At 47.4% G+C, this 17,304-nt stretch overlaps 1 protein-coding gene across 6 annotated transcripts in view; it reads right to left on the reverse strand.

Moving 5' to 3' along the window:
- The window catches only part of CORIN (corin, serine peptidase), a 167,263-nt gene extending 150,965 nt beyond the window's left edge, over positions 1-16,298 (reverse strand). For 5 of the 6 annotated variants that reach the window (XM_075025331.1, XM_075025366.1, XM_075025341.1 and 2 more), the window contains exon 1: positions 15,700-15,905. In XM_075025331.1, coding sequence (XP_074881432.1) covers positions 15,700-15,876 — 177 coding nt within the window. In that variant the 5' untranslated portion in view covers positions 15,877-15,905. Of the gene's footprint in view, positions 1-15,699; positions 15,906-16,243 lie in introns of those variants that run through there. The other variant, XM_075025355.1, reaches the window with a different exon arrangement.
- Between the last annotated feature and the right edge of the window lie 1,006 nt (positions 16,299-17,304).

Below are 17,304 nucleotides of genomic sequence, written 5' to 3' on the forward strand. Positions count from 1 at the left end.
CTTATCTAGCAAGCAGGATGTAAGTTGATGGTCAACTTAAAGATGGTGGAGTTATCTGAACATCTGAAACAGCCAGCTCAGGGTGAGAATAATAAGAGTGGTAGCTCTGTCTATTGAAAAGGTACAGCCTGGGTGAGTTGACAAGGTCCGTAATCAGATCATCACCATTTCTCACAAGAGAAATATCAAGAAAGTTGGAGAAAGTTAATTTGTTGTCAGAAGTGTTTGGTTTTTTAAACAACAGCTTATTCAGAAGTTGCAAATGCTGCAATCCAAGATTTCGGGATATCTCAGCTAAATTACTGCCCTTACCTGCAAGTAACACCTCAAATAGCCAGGCACAGATAAGGATTTAGGTGACTTTTAGGAACGTATATCCAAGTGACATTTAGATGATCCCTGCTTGACTATGTAACTTCCTACAGTCCACACTTGCCTACATTTTCATATTAAAGTCTTCAAAGTCTGCCTCTAAGTTTTGCTTCTGGTCATGCTGGAATATAGCAGTTTAGCAGTTACTCATGGCAGGCTTCCCTGAATTCCATAACCTTGGTTTGCACAGCCTGTATGAGGCCCCCTTGGGACACCTGAGAGCAGGTAACAGAGGAATAACACAGCTTTGTTAAGAAGACAGATCTCCCAAAACACAGCTGCCATAACTACTTTTGAAAGCGCAGCCAAAAAAAAAAAAAAGAGAGAGAGAGAGAAAAATGGCATAAAATTGCCCTTTCTAACTGTGCAGTGGTGTAAGCCCAGCACCACAAAGCCGCCCCTTCCCCCCCCGCCCCGTCTGACAAGGAGAAAATACTAAGAAAGGCTCATGGGTCGAGACAAGGACTGGGAGGAATCACTCACCACTTACGGTCATGGGCAAAAGACAGGCTCAACTTGGGGCAGAAACAAAATCAATTTAATTTACTACAAATCAAATCAAAGCAAGGATAATAGGAAGTAAAACCAAATCTTAAACACCTTCGCCCACCCCTCTCTTCCTCCCGAGCTTAACTTTACTCCCAATTTTCTCTACCTTCTCCCCCCGGCAGCGCAGGGGGACAGGGAATGGGGGTTGATGTCAGCTCGACACAGGTTGTCTCTGCCGCTCCTTCCTCCTCAGGGGCAGGACTCCTCACACTCTTCCCCTGCTCCAGCGTGGGGTCCCTCCCATGGGAGACAGTCCTTCACGAACTGCTCCAGCGTGGGTCCTTTCCACCAGCCGATCTTCAGTCACAGCCTGCTCCAGCGTGGGCTTTCCCATGGAGTCACGCCCATCTTGGGGGGCCTCCGCTCCCCCGCTCCCCTCCGTGGGCTGGGGGACACAGCCTGCCGTCTCACCAGGGGCTGCAGGGGCATCCCCTCCTCCGGCGCACCTCCTCCCCTCCTTCCTCACTGACCTCGGTGTCTGCAGAGGGGTTCCTCTCACATCCCAATTCCCCCACTCACTGCCGGTTCCCCTTCTTAACTCTGTTCTCCCAGAAGTGCTACCACCATCGCTGACGGGCTCAGCCTGGCCCAGAGGTGGGCCCGACCTGGAGCCGGGGAAGCTTCCAGCAGCTTCTCACAGGAGCCACCTCTGCGGCCCCTCCCCCGCTACCAAAACCCTGCCACACAAACCCAAAACAAGTGGTTACAGTGCTTCCGCAGAAAATAGGGCTGTTGAGTTCAATTCCCTCTACAGCCTGAAGCAGCTAAAAATTAGATCTACAACTCGGTAGAGTATCACAACCACCTGAACATAGGCTCCTCCTGAATCAGACCACACTATCCCTTGAAGTCACAATATTTTGTAAAAAAGAACACAGTTCTGCTGGGCCAGATAATAGGGAGCAGGACCATCACTACAAAGCCCAGTGATTAGGGCACTCAAGAGCTGACTCTTAGTTTCTTCAAGAAAAACAAATGTAAGATCGAGCTTGTTTTCCTAAAGGAATGACTCCCAATCAAGATGCACTTCTCACAAATCCCTGGCAAAAGTGCCCAACTCTACCCAGTAAGGTAAGGTAAATGCTGACCCACAACTCCAAAGAATTTGTCTTAGGAGTAAAAAACTTATGTTATCAATAAACAACAAAATTGTTTTCTCAAAGAATTGAGAAACCACACAGAAGTAGTATTCATCGTCAATTTTTTTGACTACTCTTGTCAGGAAGAGGTGATATGGAGTATTTTGGAGCTACGTGAGGTCTTAATCATCCCAAGCATAAGCGTGTAACTGAGAGCAGTTACCACCGTTGTACAGATGCCTCAGAGTTAACCTAGGCGAAACATTAAATGCGTGCCAATGAAAACAGTGAGCTTCTTATGTTCCTCTGTTTCTGTGAGAAATTTTTTCTAAAGTCTACTGGAATTGTGGGTACTAGCTACTTTAGGCAAATGTTCATGCTAAATGAGAACCTCAAACATTTTCTTTCTTTTCAACTCCTGAAGGCAACAATAAACCTCAGTCTTTGCATTGACAACTACCACAGAATTTAAAAGGGACTGTTGTATCCAAATTTGCCTTCAGTGGCTGCTCCAGAAAAGAATGTTAGATTGTGAAAGATATGCTTTTCTAAACACCACGACTTGCTAGTTTTGTGTAATAGCAAAGTAAATATTTGTAGGAAACTAAACAGCATGTTGTATTTTTCCCTTCTACAGGAAAAGACCTCATGAAAAACACTAAACCTATTTAAAATCATCATTGGTGACTCAGCAAGCAAAAACTTAATTTTGCCAGTTTTCCAATTTTGCCAGTTTTCCATCACTTGAACATTTACATGAGCTCTTTCCATCCATTTCTGTGGTGAATATGAAATAAAACTAGAGATAGTGCTAATGGTTCCTATATCATCAATGAAAATTTAATAAAGTGCCCCGTAGATAAGCATAAATGCATTATACCTACTCATTATATATTCCCTGATACTGTTTCTTGTCCCCTTGCCACCAAATATTGCAATACACAAAGAATACGTGCACCAGTTTTAAGTGCACTACTATGCCAATGGTATCAGCATAAACTTCAGACATGCTCTGCCCTCTCAATTCTAATAAATAATGGAATAGAGGCATAAATAATGGAATCTTCAGAGAAATATGGGCCTGTAGAAGGAAACAGGGGTGCTACGTGCTTATTCACTTGGCTCACTCCAAGCTTCCAGGTTAGTGGCCAAGATAAGAAACCAGTCTCCCTCAACTCTCTGTGTAGTCAAGAGTTTCTCTGAATCATTCTCTAAGTCTGTAAGACTGAGGTACCTTGTAGACACACATTTATTCCCTTTCCAAGGGAAGGACAAGACTTAAGAAGCAGAATCCTTCAGGGCACACTGAAAGAAACCAGCCCTAAATGCTGGAGATTTTGGCATAAAATAGATTTAGCACAGCACTGGACCAAAACGTATTCTCAATACTTGTTCCCTTCCTACCGCTGTTGTCAGAAAACTTGATTCAAGAAAGACTTTTTTGAATTAAATACTGTGTGCACCGTAGTTAGGAAATGTCAGTGTTTGGGTTTTAAGGCAACAAGTCATTTGCTTTTAATACAATCATGTTTTGTATTAAACAAGAATATAGTCAGAATACAGGATGCTTAAAAACATCAGATAATTTCTTCTGACAGCTAAAAAATTCTGTCCCTAATGAAATGCCATTAACCACTGCTTACCTGAGTGCCACTCTTTCCGTAATGACTGCAATAAAGGAAACACACCGTGAAGTAACTCTGAGCTAATTTCAGTGCAGATTTTTTAAAAATCCTAGGCTTATCTAGGACTGCTGGATCAGACTGCTCACAGTTGATTTTCTGAAACCACAGAGGCAGAAAAAAGTAAGGTGGAAAAAAAATACAGTCCCATCTGACTACAGAAAGACTAAAAATTCATTGGACCAAAATTCACAGCTTATCTTCTGCAAGATGTGGGGAGAATTTGATCTCATGGGTGTCATTTCAATAACATGCCTCTCATTTTAAAGCACAGAAATGACAGATTACATTAAGATTTATGGGTGAAAAGCCTATGGTAGCATGCAATTTTCCTTTTAGACACAAAATGTATCTAAGTTACTAGTCTATAAAACAGCCTGAATCATGGTATAAGCACTTGACAAAAATATCTTCTGCTGTTGTCACCACAAACCTAACAGATGTTCTCCCAATAAAGAAATATCATTAGGGCTAACAGCCTACTGTCAGTATCTTCTGTGCATGATGGGTCTCTACAAAGAAATGTAGAAGACAACTATTGGATCAGAAGCATCAAAATATCTTGAGCAAGCCATACACCAAAGTACTATGTAGTGTTTATGCTGGAAAGAAGTGGAATAAAGACAAGAATATACTACTGTGAAATGCAGAAAAAATGTCATTAGGGGGCAGTAAACAGGTGGCCTTGTAAAAGTCCTCATAATGCCACTGAGGAATCTGCTACCCAGCCAAGCAATAGTTCGAGTATGGAAAATATGTTAGATTATGAAAATTATCTGCAGTTTGTTCCATATCCTTGATATTGTTCCTCTTCTAATGTTGAAGCAGTGCTCTGTTGTCAGCTCCCGTGATTTTATCAACTCTAGTCCAATTTAGGGAAAAAAAACCTTTTCGTACAGCAAGGCAGCAATAAAACAAAACCAAAAAAAACCCCCAACAACAAACAAAACAAAAAAACACACACCCCCCACCAAACCTTTTCATACAGCAAGGCAGCAAACATGAGAAGCATGTTACTATCACAAGAATTGTTATTTGCACAATGTAATCTTGTAACTTCTCCCAGGAGATTCCATATCCTCAGACAAATTACAAATTGCTGACATAATTAATTCAACATTCATTTTGATGACCAGACCTCCTTTCCCATCCATGAAATAAAATATTCTGATTTACCCCTATTTTAACCACTGAAATATAAACATATTGAGTCATCATACCAATCTGAAATATACAGTACCTCAGTAAGGGAGATGTCATATAAAGATGGGCACCTCTTTTCAACAGAATTATTTCATTGGTGCTAGATGCTAAGTCCAGCCAGATTCTTTTGGCTGAAGCAGAAACCTGAAAGACATTTACCTTCCTGACCTACATTTTCACTTTAAGTAAGTAGAGGTAACTGTGTCGGTGATATTTCTTCTCTGTACAGAAGATAGAATGTGTAAAGTAAGGTGGGTTTTTTGCCTTTCAGACCACCATAGAGACCCATTGGCCACTTCTGTTCAGCTGACCTTTCAAGCTGTTATTGGTCCAGCAGGAGATACAGTGTAGTAAAAATCCAAACCGGGCATGAGCAGAAGTCACCAATTCAGACTAAGGAATGTTGATGTGGTATTCTTTCCTTCATTTCTGTTGCACAAATTTGGGGTTCTTAACTCCCAACAAATTATTTCAGCAGTTTTGTGAGGCACTGAGACAACTTTGGAACTGAGAAATTGTGGAGATACGCATGAGAAGCTCAGAAGACACAAGGTGACATTCAGGTTATGTCTCACACAGCTCTGTGACAATGCAGTTCTGATCTGCTCCAGCTTCAGTTTGAGACAAAGCCAGCAGTAAAGTTGCTGAAACAAAATCCAAACACAACTATGGTGTTCCAGTTATCCGTGTGTTTCAGACCCTGCACTACTGCCTGCCAAGCCAGAACTCCCTTGGAGTATGCCTACAGTGTTGTCCAAACAGCATGACTGCAGACCCCTCAGACGTAACCCACTCTCGCTTTGAACTTTCCAGCTGAGGTATGACCAGCTACCAGAGCCACCGACACACTGAGTTCCAAGTCTGGTTTTATCCAGGATGACAGATGAATGCTGTGGTGCCAGTGGTGTTACCAGTGCCCAAGTTACTATCTTACAGCATATGCTTAGTTTAAGAGAGCTAGCTCTTGGTGCAACATCTCTTTCATAATTCATTCTTCCCTTTCTGAAGGCTTTGAGGGAGGTGGAAATGAGTTGGTCACTCAGACATAAGCACTACAGCCAGGAGATCTGGAGCTCTGAGGAGCTTATTCTCATTTCATCTAGTTCTTTTGGGAAAGGGTCCAGTGTTTTATCTTGGCAATGTAGTGGATTATAAAGGCACTTTGAAAAGTATCTATTTGATACTGAAATAAATCTAAATAAATAATGTAATAATTGGTCTCCCTGAGAAGATTTGATTTAGAAATCAGAAAGTTATTCACATGCAAACTATTGACCTTGGTTCTCCATTACAGGTGTTCTATGCTTAACATCTCATGGAAAGGGGCAGAAATGGAGAAGAAAGGATTTTCTTGGATTCCATATATCTGGTGTGATAGCAATAACTGCTCTCCACCTCATTTAAAATGAGAATTAGACACATTATTTAGCCATCATATAGGGTCAGTACTGATCACTCTTCAAAATTTTAATCAGAAGAGAGGAAAAAAAGGATATTTATCACTACTAGAGAACAGTAGTATCACCTCTTCAATAGCAGTGTGTTCGAATCTCTTCCTTTTTCAGAAGAAGTGCTGCTGAATAATGATTCCACTTTGGCATAAATGTTGTTTACATACTTACTTATATATTGTACATATTTACAATGATTTGTAATTTCACTGATATAAACTTGCAGCTACAACAATGGATGCTTCCCATATTTACAATGGAACTTTGTTGAATTTCCAAGAACATTCAGATTAAGAAAACAGTTCAGCTGATGGCAAACTTACTACAATTCTAAACTCTCTCTTCTTTATTACTAACAGCTGGTGGCAAAGATGTGTGATGTTGCCATGCTTCATAAGCTGAGCAAGATTCAGTAAACATATGGAAGACATAAAAGATTTTTCAAAAACTGAAGTGTCTATGGAAGACGTTAATTTTAAGAACTAGACTATGGTTAGCATTATCTGATATTTCTCAATACCAGAACATGAACGTCCATTCAGCCCACCTCAGCAGGCAGTGGCAAAGTGTATGGGGGAAATTAATCTTCAATTAATGCAGAATTTATGCTTTGGGGTTACTAGTTTTCTTCAAGTTTCTAGGGCTTGCAAAAATTGCTAATAAAAGTTTCAGCTGTGCCATGCTGTTTTTCTGAACACACCCAGAGACCACTCTAATGCCTTCCTGACTACCCAGATGTTCACTGCATTGAGGTTTGCTAAGCAAGTTGAGCAGCGATGGCAAGTCTCTGGCTATACCTTGCCGAGAATCACAGTTCAACAGGCAGGGGAGTAACACAGTACTCGCTTCAGGTTCCTGCTTTGCTGGGAATTCAATAAGCAGATGCCTGCACAAGAGCTGTTAGGACCTGAAAGCAAAACTGGAAACCTAAAAAAAACTTTAAAGAAAAAAAAAAAGTGGCCTAATTTGTCACAATAAAAAGATTTTGAAAAAACATTTTGAGGGGGTAGAGGGACACAGTTTGAGGAAAGCCTCCTCTTAAAAGCAGCTTTCAAGCCTGGAAAACTAGAAGGGACAAAAAGAAATCCTGCCTGCCCCGTGGATCCCATTCAGTGTATCAATCACCGCCTGTGTAGAAATCCCACCAGAAGCCCCATCCCGCAGAAGGCAACTAGACCTCATAATTGGTTAACCTTTTTTTTTCCTATTAATGCCTGATCAGTAGGCTTAGCCGCCTGAACTTGAAGGTGACCAGTACATCATATATGTGCCATGTGCATTGCTGATTATACAATTACTTAACCTATTTAAAATCAGAAGCTTTCAATGACATGAATTGGATGCTAAACTGGAATGCAAGCTAAACAAATAGCAGGAATCTTCTCAGAAGCATTTGTCTCCTTATGTTTCATGCACTTCTTATTCTTTTTTTCTCTAAAATGTATAATTATTCTTACATTATAAATGTCTGCCTAGAAGAAATTAAAATGTTGGATTTGAATGTGTAATGTTAACTTTACACTACTGACTTTTTTTTCTGAAATGTGAGTAAAAAGATACTAACCCTTGGACCAAGGATAAGAGCAGCAGCAATATTGATCAAAGGAAAGGACATGGCTTAGAGTCAAAGCAAAGCTTCATCTGTTCGGCATAGCTGGATATTTATTTGTCCTCTTCCCAAAGATGAAAATAGACTTACACAATGTCTCACAGGTTGATAACCTACTATGTATAAAATTTAGAGGTGACTCATTCATTTTTCAATAGGATATCACTTTGTTAAGAAACATGTAATCTTTGAACATTTTGCTTCAGTAGGAGAAAACAAAGAAAGAGGATATTTTTTTAAACTACCAGGACACCTTGACAGAAATAACTGAAGAGGTGACTAGAGATTAAAATTATTCATTATTGTCGAAGTTGTGAAACAACGAGCTGATACAGAAAACTCAAGATTAAGTGGGTTAACAAGGCACTTACATTGGTGTACGTGTTTGACTATAACTTTGATATAGTATCAAAGGTTTATGGATCACATAAGGATTTGTAGGATAAAAACTTCCATCTAAGTCACTGAACCAGTAACAATCTGGTGAATTATTCTGTCAAAGAAGAAAAATCCTTCTGTATTTATGGCTAGGACCATTCAATTTAATTGTCATCCCTAGAACAGATGCCAGCTTTCCTCCCATTCATATTTTCTTTGGAAATCTCCAAAAGTCACATAATAATCCTATCTATGGCGAGGAAGAACCAAATGGAAACCATCTGGGTTCTTAGTCCTTCCAGACCACTATCAACACTAATACACATACTCTGACTTTATAGGGGAAAGAAGAATTGGTAATAACTTCCGAACACATTCAATCGTCATTTCAGACATCCTTTTCAGCCATGTCTACATGCACTACAAATTATTTAAACTTACACCTTTAAAATGGCTGAGCGGGGACAAACTCAAGCTTAAAAAAGTCATTTACTACTTAATTCTTTTGTTACATGGTTGCTACAAATCAAACAGCAAGAAAAAAAAAAGAAGATAGCTACTTAGTCCACAGTTCCTGATAACTCTTTCGAATATATTATCCATCAGACAATATTTGCATGTGCACAGAACTAGCATCTTTCAAACAATCTGTCTCTCAGCAATGTCTGTCCCTCAACACTGTCTGATGGCAAAAACTCACAGGCTGTTAAGGCAAGGTGGGCTCAGCTACCTGCATCTGTTCCCAAAGATGCGAAAATGCAGGAGGTTGGGGAGACCCTGACAACCGTAGGATGTTCTGCTTCTATAATCTCCAGGTCCCACTGGTTCTGGGACAACTTTAACATAGGCAAAATAATCCACCCAGTAAAAGATTTGACAATGGAAGCAGGAGCAATGGATGAAACCTCTGTGTCACACCACTGGGCCATGAAGTTCAGAGCAGACATAACTGTATATTACAGATATATGCTGTATTGTTACATGAATGCAGAGCTGCAGGTCTGAGAGACCTGGGATGGAAAGCTCCTCAATGTTATCAGTGGTTTTATTTCCAAGAGAATGCCCTGACTGCTTTCTGAAACCTAATGAGATGAACAATGCAAGGAGGACGTGAGTGATTTCTTACTGCTTCATTCAGAGGCAGCAAGGGGAAAAAATGAGAGTCTTTTTTCCTAGGAAATCCTTCCTGAATCCGAGACACTCTCGAGTAACTTTCAGTAATATTGGAGTGACAGTGCAGACTACTTTGAAACTAGGAGCTCTCTGAGGGGACGAGCAATGGCAATTGCTCTGAGCAATTACTATTACTGTTAAATCACTTCTAAGTTAAATCTCTCTGGTATCAAACAGATCAGACATGGAAGATTCTAGTACATCAGTTTTTAAAACATTAGGTTCTGTATATGGCAGAACTGAGTGTTACAGGTTTGAGGAAGAGAAGAATGGAAAGACAGAGTGACAATCACTGACCAGCTGGTCCCAAAGCACAAGCACCACCCACTGAGCATTGATCTTGAACTCTGAACTACAATACATGAATTAGAATAGATGCAGTCTGATGCAGTCCCAAAGAAGGAAACTCATGACTACCTTCACTTCCTTTCCCCTATGGACTGGCTGAAGATGAATTAAATGTTCAGTACAGAAAACGCTTCTTTTGCCAGAAAAAGTGAGCCTTGGAATTCAGGAAGAGCAGTAGCTTACAGGAGCATCTGTAATGACACAACCTGACAGTCGTCTTTCCCAAAGGTTTACAGGAACTGTCCCCCATGGACTATTCTATGAGGAAAAGTTTTTAAAACTGCCTCAGTTTCTGTGTCCTCTCTGAAAAGAAAGCAGTATGTATTGATTTAGCACATATGCAAAAGCTGGGGTCACACAGAATGCATACTGTTGCAGGAAACATGCTTTGCAACGAAGGGCAGGACTTGAATCGTCAAAGCATAAACTTCACCATTCCAAAGCAGCTCTGGCAGTATCTGATTTTCAGCCTCTTTTCACTTTCTACAGGGCAACACACTAAAAACCACCTTATGCTGGCAACAAGACTAACAAAAATAGAGAATTATAAACTGTGTGGCACCCAAAGCAGCAGATGCTGCAGAAGTTCCACTCTAATGACAGAGATGGCAAAAAGGAACTGAAGGATGGCTGGATTCATTTCATTCCTTCATGATTTGGGGATCAGGGAAGACGGACAGGGAAGCAGACAGCCACAGAGGTAAAACTGCCACTTTGGTCAGCTGTGAGCAAACATACTTTCCCAAGCTGATGCTATGATGAGGTGGCCACCACTTCCAGATAATTCTGCCCCTGATGACATGGGCATCTGTACTGGGTGTAGGTGGCAAGCTGCTGGCAGCGGGGCGACTGCAGGGGTGGCCTCCATGAGAAGAGGCTAGGGGCTGTCCCATGCTGGACATGGCCAGTTCCAGCTGGCTCCACACCACAGGACACAGCTGAGCTCATCAGCCAAGCTGGTGCTGCCTCTCTGAAAACATATTTGAGAAAGGGCAAAAAAAACCACATGGGCAGAGAAATGGAAAAAGAGTGAGAAACAGCAGTGCAAACGTCAAGGTCAGAGGAGAAGTAGGTGCTCCATGGTGGAGCTTATATTCCCAAAAGGACTCTAGCCCATGGAGGATCCACGCCAGAGCAGAGGAAGAGTGAGAAGGAAGGATCAGCAAAGAACCACAGTTCTCCCCTGCACTGCTCCTTGCCTCACTGAAGGTACCGAGTGCCACCTGCGGTGACAGCAAGGTGGGAGGAAAGGAGTCTGGAGCAAAGCTGAGCCTGGGAATGGCAGAGGAGGGATGTTCTCCCCAAGTGTTTTAATGTTTGCTTCTTTTTTTTTGTTTCACAGTACCTGAATCAGTAATTAAATATTTATATTAATCAGTAATAAACTCATTTCCTCCAGTCGGGTCTGTTTTGCCAACACCAATAAGCAGTAAGCGATCTCCCAGCCTTTATCTTGACCCATGAGCTTTCTCACTCTCATTCTTCCAATTTTCTCCCCCGTCCCGCAGGACGGGGAAGAGGGAGTGAGCGAGCGGCTGTGCGGGTGCTTGGCTGTGAGCCGAGGCCACCCCACCACCACACTGAGAGTAGGCAGTGCTCCAGTGTGCACTGCAAGCCAGGACTGCAACATGGATGCACCAGATGAAGGCATAGCAGTGATCAGACAACACTTTCCGGTCTCTATCGCTGGCTTTAACCTCTAGATACTCAGATTTCACAGGTAAAACAACCAGAAAAAACAGCATATGCATAAGTAAATAATTACAAGCATTGCTTTAAGTTTTAGTGGCTTGAAACCACAGCTGAGGAGAATCTGTCCCTTCAGGAGAGCAGTCTTCTGCACAAGGTAGGCACGGGAAGAAATCTAATTCGGACTTTAGAGGTAGCAGGATTCTCATCTCTTTTTTAAATGGCAAGCTCTTGCTTGATCGTTGTCTCATTATTATTTTTACATTTAGGATATGAAACCATTATCCCTATTTCTTTCATGTTTGCTGATTAGAAAGACAAGCTGAAATTAAAAACACTACTTGGAAGAGAACTATATGTTCCACAGCAGAATAGCAGCAATGAATTATGCTTCCATCTGACAGTTAAAAAAGGAGAAAAGAATTCACCATTAGGATATTAAAGTTTGGATGCAGGAGGGAAGCTATCAATGCCGCGCAGGCCTGGGCCGCGGCGCTAGGACCTGCCAGAGGGGCTACCCAGCTGCTCTATTTTTACTACGGTATTTTTCACATTCAGACTTTCCACTGCAGGCAGCCCGGGTCAGGGGATCCGCTCTGCTGGGGGAATCTGACAGGTCAGCCCAGCAAGTTATTTATAGAGGGGTGGGGGACAGAAGGAAGGGATGCGATCGGCATCATATTCTTCTGTCGCAGGGCTGCAGACTGGGAGATTCCCCCACGAACAAGGGCCCTCTGCCATCCCTGACCACCGCCGGGCAAGACGGCTGTGGCAGGGAAGCCCCAAGTGAAAAAAATCAAGAGGCAATGAGGGTAGTCAAGCTGGAGCCTGTCTGGCCACTCTCTTCAGAGGTTGTTCTGTGTGTGAAGACCTTGTCAAGGAGGATTTAAGCTTTCCTTGTCCTACTGTGACAACCCCTCACTTCACAAGAGATTATCTTCCACCTTTCTCCCCTGGCACTGGAGAATTGTACTTACCCAGCCTGCCATTTATGAGGGCCACGAGAAGGCAGAAAAGGCAAGGGAATGTTGGGATGGTTACACCCGGCGAAGAAACCCAGAGGCTCCTGCTCTCACCGCTACTCAACTGCTCTAACTGACAAATGCTGAACTCTAAATAAGCCCTTTGTACACAAGCGGGAAGACAGTGCTTCCATCGGTGTGGCCAAGAGGCTGTTTGGGCTCGCCGAGTCTTTGCCACGCTGAGACCCAGCAGATTCAGGCCATCCCAATACAGCAGGCACAATATAAGGACTACAGGCACTTCCTTAAGAGGTGGGAGCTGTGGCTTTGATCCCAGCTGGACCAGTGGATACCAGGTCATCTGCTTTCAGGCTGAACAGCACACGCAGTCAGGCAGTTACACACAATGGCACGATCTCCTGGCATGTTAGGACTGCTCCCCTTCTGGTAAATGAGAGTTCTGTCTGGGTGCTTATCCACCTCAGCCTCCCCACGCACTCCTCCCTTGGCCATGCAAGTAGTAACAAGAAATTATGTGTCTGGCAATACATGGACTTAGTATAACGGCAGGACAGTAACGTTCCTCGAGGGAGCAGAGTGCTAAGACCTAAACATGTATATCAGCTTAGCAAAAAAAAAAAAAAAAAAAAGCTCCTACATTCAAGTAAGCCTGCCTGCATTTTTAAATAATTACTGGCACTGTTAACAGTCCTGGCTTTCATTTGTATCTGCAGACATCATCTAATACATCATTAACAGCTAAACAATGATACAGATATATTAAATTGCCCTGTGAGCATTGCACATTTTATCGAACACCTCCAATCGTGACACATTTCAAGCTATCTTATACTTTTGATTCACTGAACACTCAAGTTATCTACCACAGGCACACAGACGAGTGCCAGCAAAGACTTCTGGAGAGAAAGTGAATGGTTTCTTCAGTCCCAGCTCCAAAAGACTGAGGAAAAACAATGTTTTATCCTGATGGTCCCATCAGATACTAATAAAGCACAAGCAGGTTCCTCTGATCTGGGCAAGCGAGCTGTGCTGCCAGGCTCACCACCCCAAGAGCCTTCTCAGGAAAAGGAGTACCGGTGGCTTCCTTAAAAATGCATGCTGAGTGACGATTACGTGCAAGGTTGAAGGGCCAGGCTTCCCCATGGGCAGAAAAATCTGGCTGTCGGGGTACCCCATAAATGGCTGATGGCGGAGGGGAAAAAAGTCACAAGCATTTCCTTTCCAAAGGAGGTTTGGACGTTGTTCAGGATTCCCCTGTCCCCTGGAGGAGCCCCCAGCTTCCTACAGAACCTCGATGTCCAAGACACTCAGGAGATGTCACCAGCTTTTAGAGAGACACATAAGCAGAGTGGTTCTATAATTCTTTGTGTTACTCCTCTGTAGGTGTTTGGATCACCTCAGTGATACACTAACTCAACGCTGTCTGTGTCACAGTACCTGAGCAGCTTGTAACAGAGATCTCCACCTAAGGCATCCGTTACAAAAACACGGCTAAAGAATTAGGGTTTAGTCCTGCTGACTGGTCCATCTTTTAGGAACACAGGAAGGGTGGAAGTGGCCATATGGAAAAATCCATTCCCGTATTTTTACTGCTGAAAACTAAACCTTCCCAAGAGACGCCGCGAATGCATTAAAAGCTCTAGATATTTGATTTCGCTTAAGAGTTCCACCATCTCAGCCAGACTGCTAATAATTTAAAATAAAGGTTAATTAATTAATCGTCTGCCGTGAAACGCGTCCAAGCATTTCTGCGTTTTAAATCAAGTGGAGCAACGACACCACCGAGCCGTACCGCCCCATTCACACGCTCGCAGAACCCGCCGCTCCGCCGTCTCGGTGGCGGGCGGATCGGTGCGACAGCAGCGGCGCGGGGAGCTCCGCCGCCCTCCCTCCAGCTCTCCTCCTCATCCTCAGCGCTCCGGCCCGGCGCGGGGAGGAGAGAGGAGGCGGCCCTCCCAGCCCCGCACCGCCACCGCCGCGGGGAGCGGCTGCCCCGCTGTCCACCTGCGGCCCCCGCCGTGCCTCCCGCCCTGACGGTGCCCCCCGCAGCGGGACACCGGGGGGAAAACAACCACCACCACCACCACCCCCGCCCCGTCCAGCTTCTCGCATACGGGCAGGCAAAGCATGCTCCTCCGCCCCGCTCCTCCCCGGGGGTGTGCTGGGAGCCTGAGGACACCCCCGCTGTCCCCTTCGGACGCTTGCGATCGGCCAGGTTTCGCCCTGCGGGGATTAACTGCCTCCGCCCGTCACCCTCCACGGGATGACCACCTCCCGCGGGTGGCGGCGGCCAGCGGTACCATCCCGCCGGACAGCCGTGGGAGGAGGAGGGGGAAGGGGTCCCTCCACCCGACCCCGGGGTGCGGCCCACGGGAGGGCGAAGGCAGCCCTCGCTGCTGCCGGGCGGCAGCTGCCGCGCCGGGGACGAGGGCACGGTGCGCCGGCTCCCCGGGAGCCCGGCCGCAGGTGGAGCTGCCAGGGCCGTCCCGGCGGGGGTCAAGCCCAAACTTTGCTCTCGCAAATGCTGGCCGGACGTGTTGCCGTCGGGCTCGGCGCAACTGCTCCGCGCTCCTTCCAGCGCCAGAGGGATTGGCGTGCACCTCAGCCCCGCTGACCTCCCCCGCTGACTTTGCGGGAGAGCGGAGCTCTTTTCCTGAAGCGCTGAGAGCGACCGCTCCTTAACCGCGACCGGCTCACCCACCTCCTGCGCCCCCGAACTCGGCCGCCCCCCGCGCTCCTCCCGCACGGCCGCGCGAGTTCCGACGCGGGAGCGCCCCGGGACGGCTCCACCGCGGCGGGTGGGCGGCGGGCGGTCACCTGCCCCCGGCCGCCCCCCCCGGGGACGCGGCGCCGTCGCCGCCCGCCAGACACGGGGCCGCTCTCTCTGCGGCGGATCGCGGGGCTCGGAGCAGGGCTCGCCCCCCCTCCGCTTGCCCCAGCAACCTGCCGCTCGGCCCCCCCGGCGGCAGCGCAGGCTGCGCGCAGCGCTCGGCGGGGGGGGGGGATTCCCCACCGAACCGGCGGCCGCGCTCCCCTTCTCCCGTTCGTCGCCCCCTGAGCGAGCACGCCGCCCCCCGCCCGCCCCCGCGGGGGTGGCCGAGCGGCGGAGCCGGCCGCCCTCGCAAGCCCGTGGCCCCCAGGCGGCCCCACGCGCGGAGTGGAGCGCCCTCGGGCTCGCCTTACCCGGTTGGCGGAGAGAACCTGCCGGTAGCGCTCCTCCTCCGCAGGCAGGGCAGGGAACTGTTGCATGGAGAGCATGCTCTGGCTGCTGCGGAACCCTCTCCACTTTGGCCGCCCCCCCCCCCTCACCCTTCTCCACCTCGGACTCTGACGAGCCGCGGCCGCCCGCCTCCCGCACATACACACTTGCGGGGCGGGGGGGCTCCGCATTTTGTCTGCTCGGCAGACTCCCCCTCCCCCCTCCTCCACCCAATAATAATAAACCTCCGCGAGAAAGCCGCCACATCCCCACCCCTTTTGCACATCACGCTCTACCCCTTGGGGACAAGCTGAGAGACTGCCCACTTGCTAATTTCGCCCTAAAGCCGTCCCCCAGGGAGGGCGGATGAGGTGGGCACCGCCTGCGCCCCCATCCCGTCCCCGTCCCCCCCCCCGCGATACAGGACGTCTCGTCACGCCGCGAAGGGCTCCAGGTGGCAAGACAAGCCTGAGCCAGGGACGATGCGCGGGGCAGAAGCCGGCGGAGCTCGCCCCTCGCACCCCTTACCTGGGCTCGCTGGGGCTCTGCCGCGGGCGAGGGGCCGGGGCCGCCCCCGGGGCCGCCCTGGCGGCTGCAGCCGTCCGAAGGCAGCAGCCCGGCGCCCGGACCTGCCGGGGCGACCGGACCTGCCGGGGCGCCCGGCCCGCCGAGTTGGAGCGCGGAGTTCAGAGCGGGGGACGGCGGCGAGCCCGCGCCGGGCTCCCGGGTCCATCCACCCCGCGGCTCCCGGGCGCAGGAGGACCCGCCTGCCTTCTGGATGCTCGTTATTTTACGTTGTGGTCACGCAAAGTCTTTCGTTTCACCCCAACCGACCCTCCCTATCTCCAAAAAGAGGGCTGAAAGCGGCGCCGGGCGCTGCCGCCGGGAGAAAGGGGCTGCGGCGGGAAGGACGCTCTCCCGGAGCCGGCGACAGGTTTCTCCAGCTCCTTCCCCGCAGTGAGGCTCCGGTCCCAGCCCCGCCGGGGCCCACGCAAGCCTGTCGTGCCACGTTCCCCCCCACCACCACCCGTGCGAGGAAGGCCGGGGACGCGGCACCTGTGCCCCCGCCGTGACCGACCCCCAGGGCCTGAAAGCTGGAGGGGGGGGGGGGGGGGTTGTTGCAAACCTCTTGAAGCAAAGCTCAAAGAGACAAATGACAGAGCAAAGGCCCCACCCCCATGAGACATCGGCTTTTAAGACTTGCATGTTGATGCACTTGTCCCCTCTTCCCTGCATCCGCACGCAACGATGTCAAGTCTGACGGAAGCCGGGGTCTGCGTACGCAACGGAGCTCACAAGCGCTATCCAAGAATGATAAAGCCAACAGGACAAAAAGCATGGTGGATGGGCAGAAGTGGGCGCTACCACAACAGCAGCCCTTCAGGACCCTTCCAGGAGCCACAGAGAGCTGGCACTGGTGCCACGACTGGGTTCTGAAATGACAGTTGTGAAACAGAAAGGCTTCCCCTTTTTACTGGGCATGTTTTAGCGCTTCTGGAATGCTATCATTCAAAATGCGAGTCAGGAAACACCCAGAAAACATGCACAGCCACCGCAACATGAAGATGGCTTCTAGCCCCAGTCCCCAC

This window comes from Buteo buteo, chromosome 1 (assembly GCF_964188355.1).
Source record: "Buteo buteo chromosome 1, bButBut1.hap1.1, whole genome shotgun sequence".
NCBI classification, from domain to species: domain Eukaryota; kingdom Metazoa; phylum Chordata; class Aves; order Accipitriformes; family Accipitridae; genus Buteo; species Buteo buteo.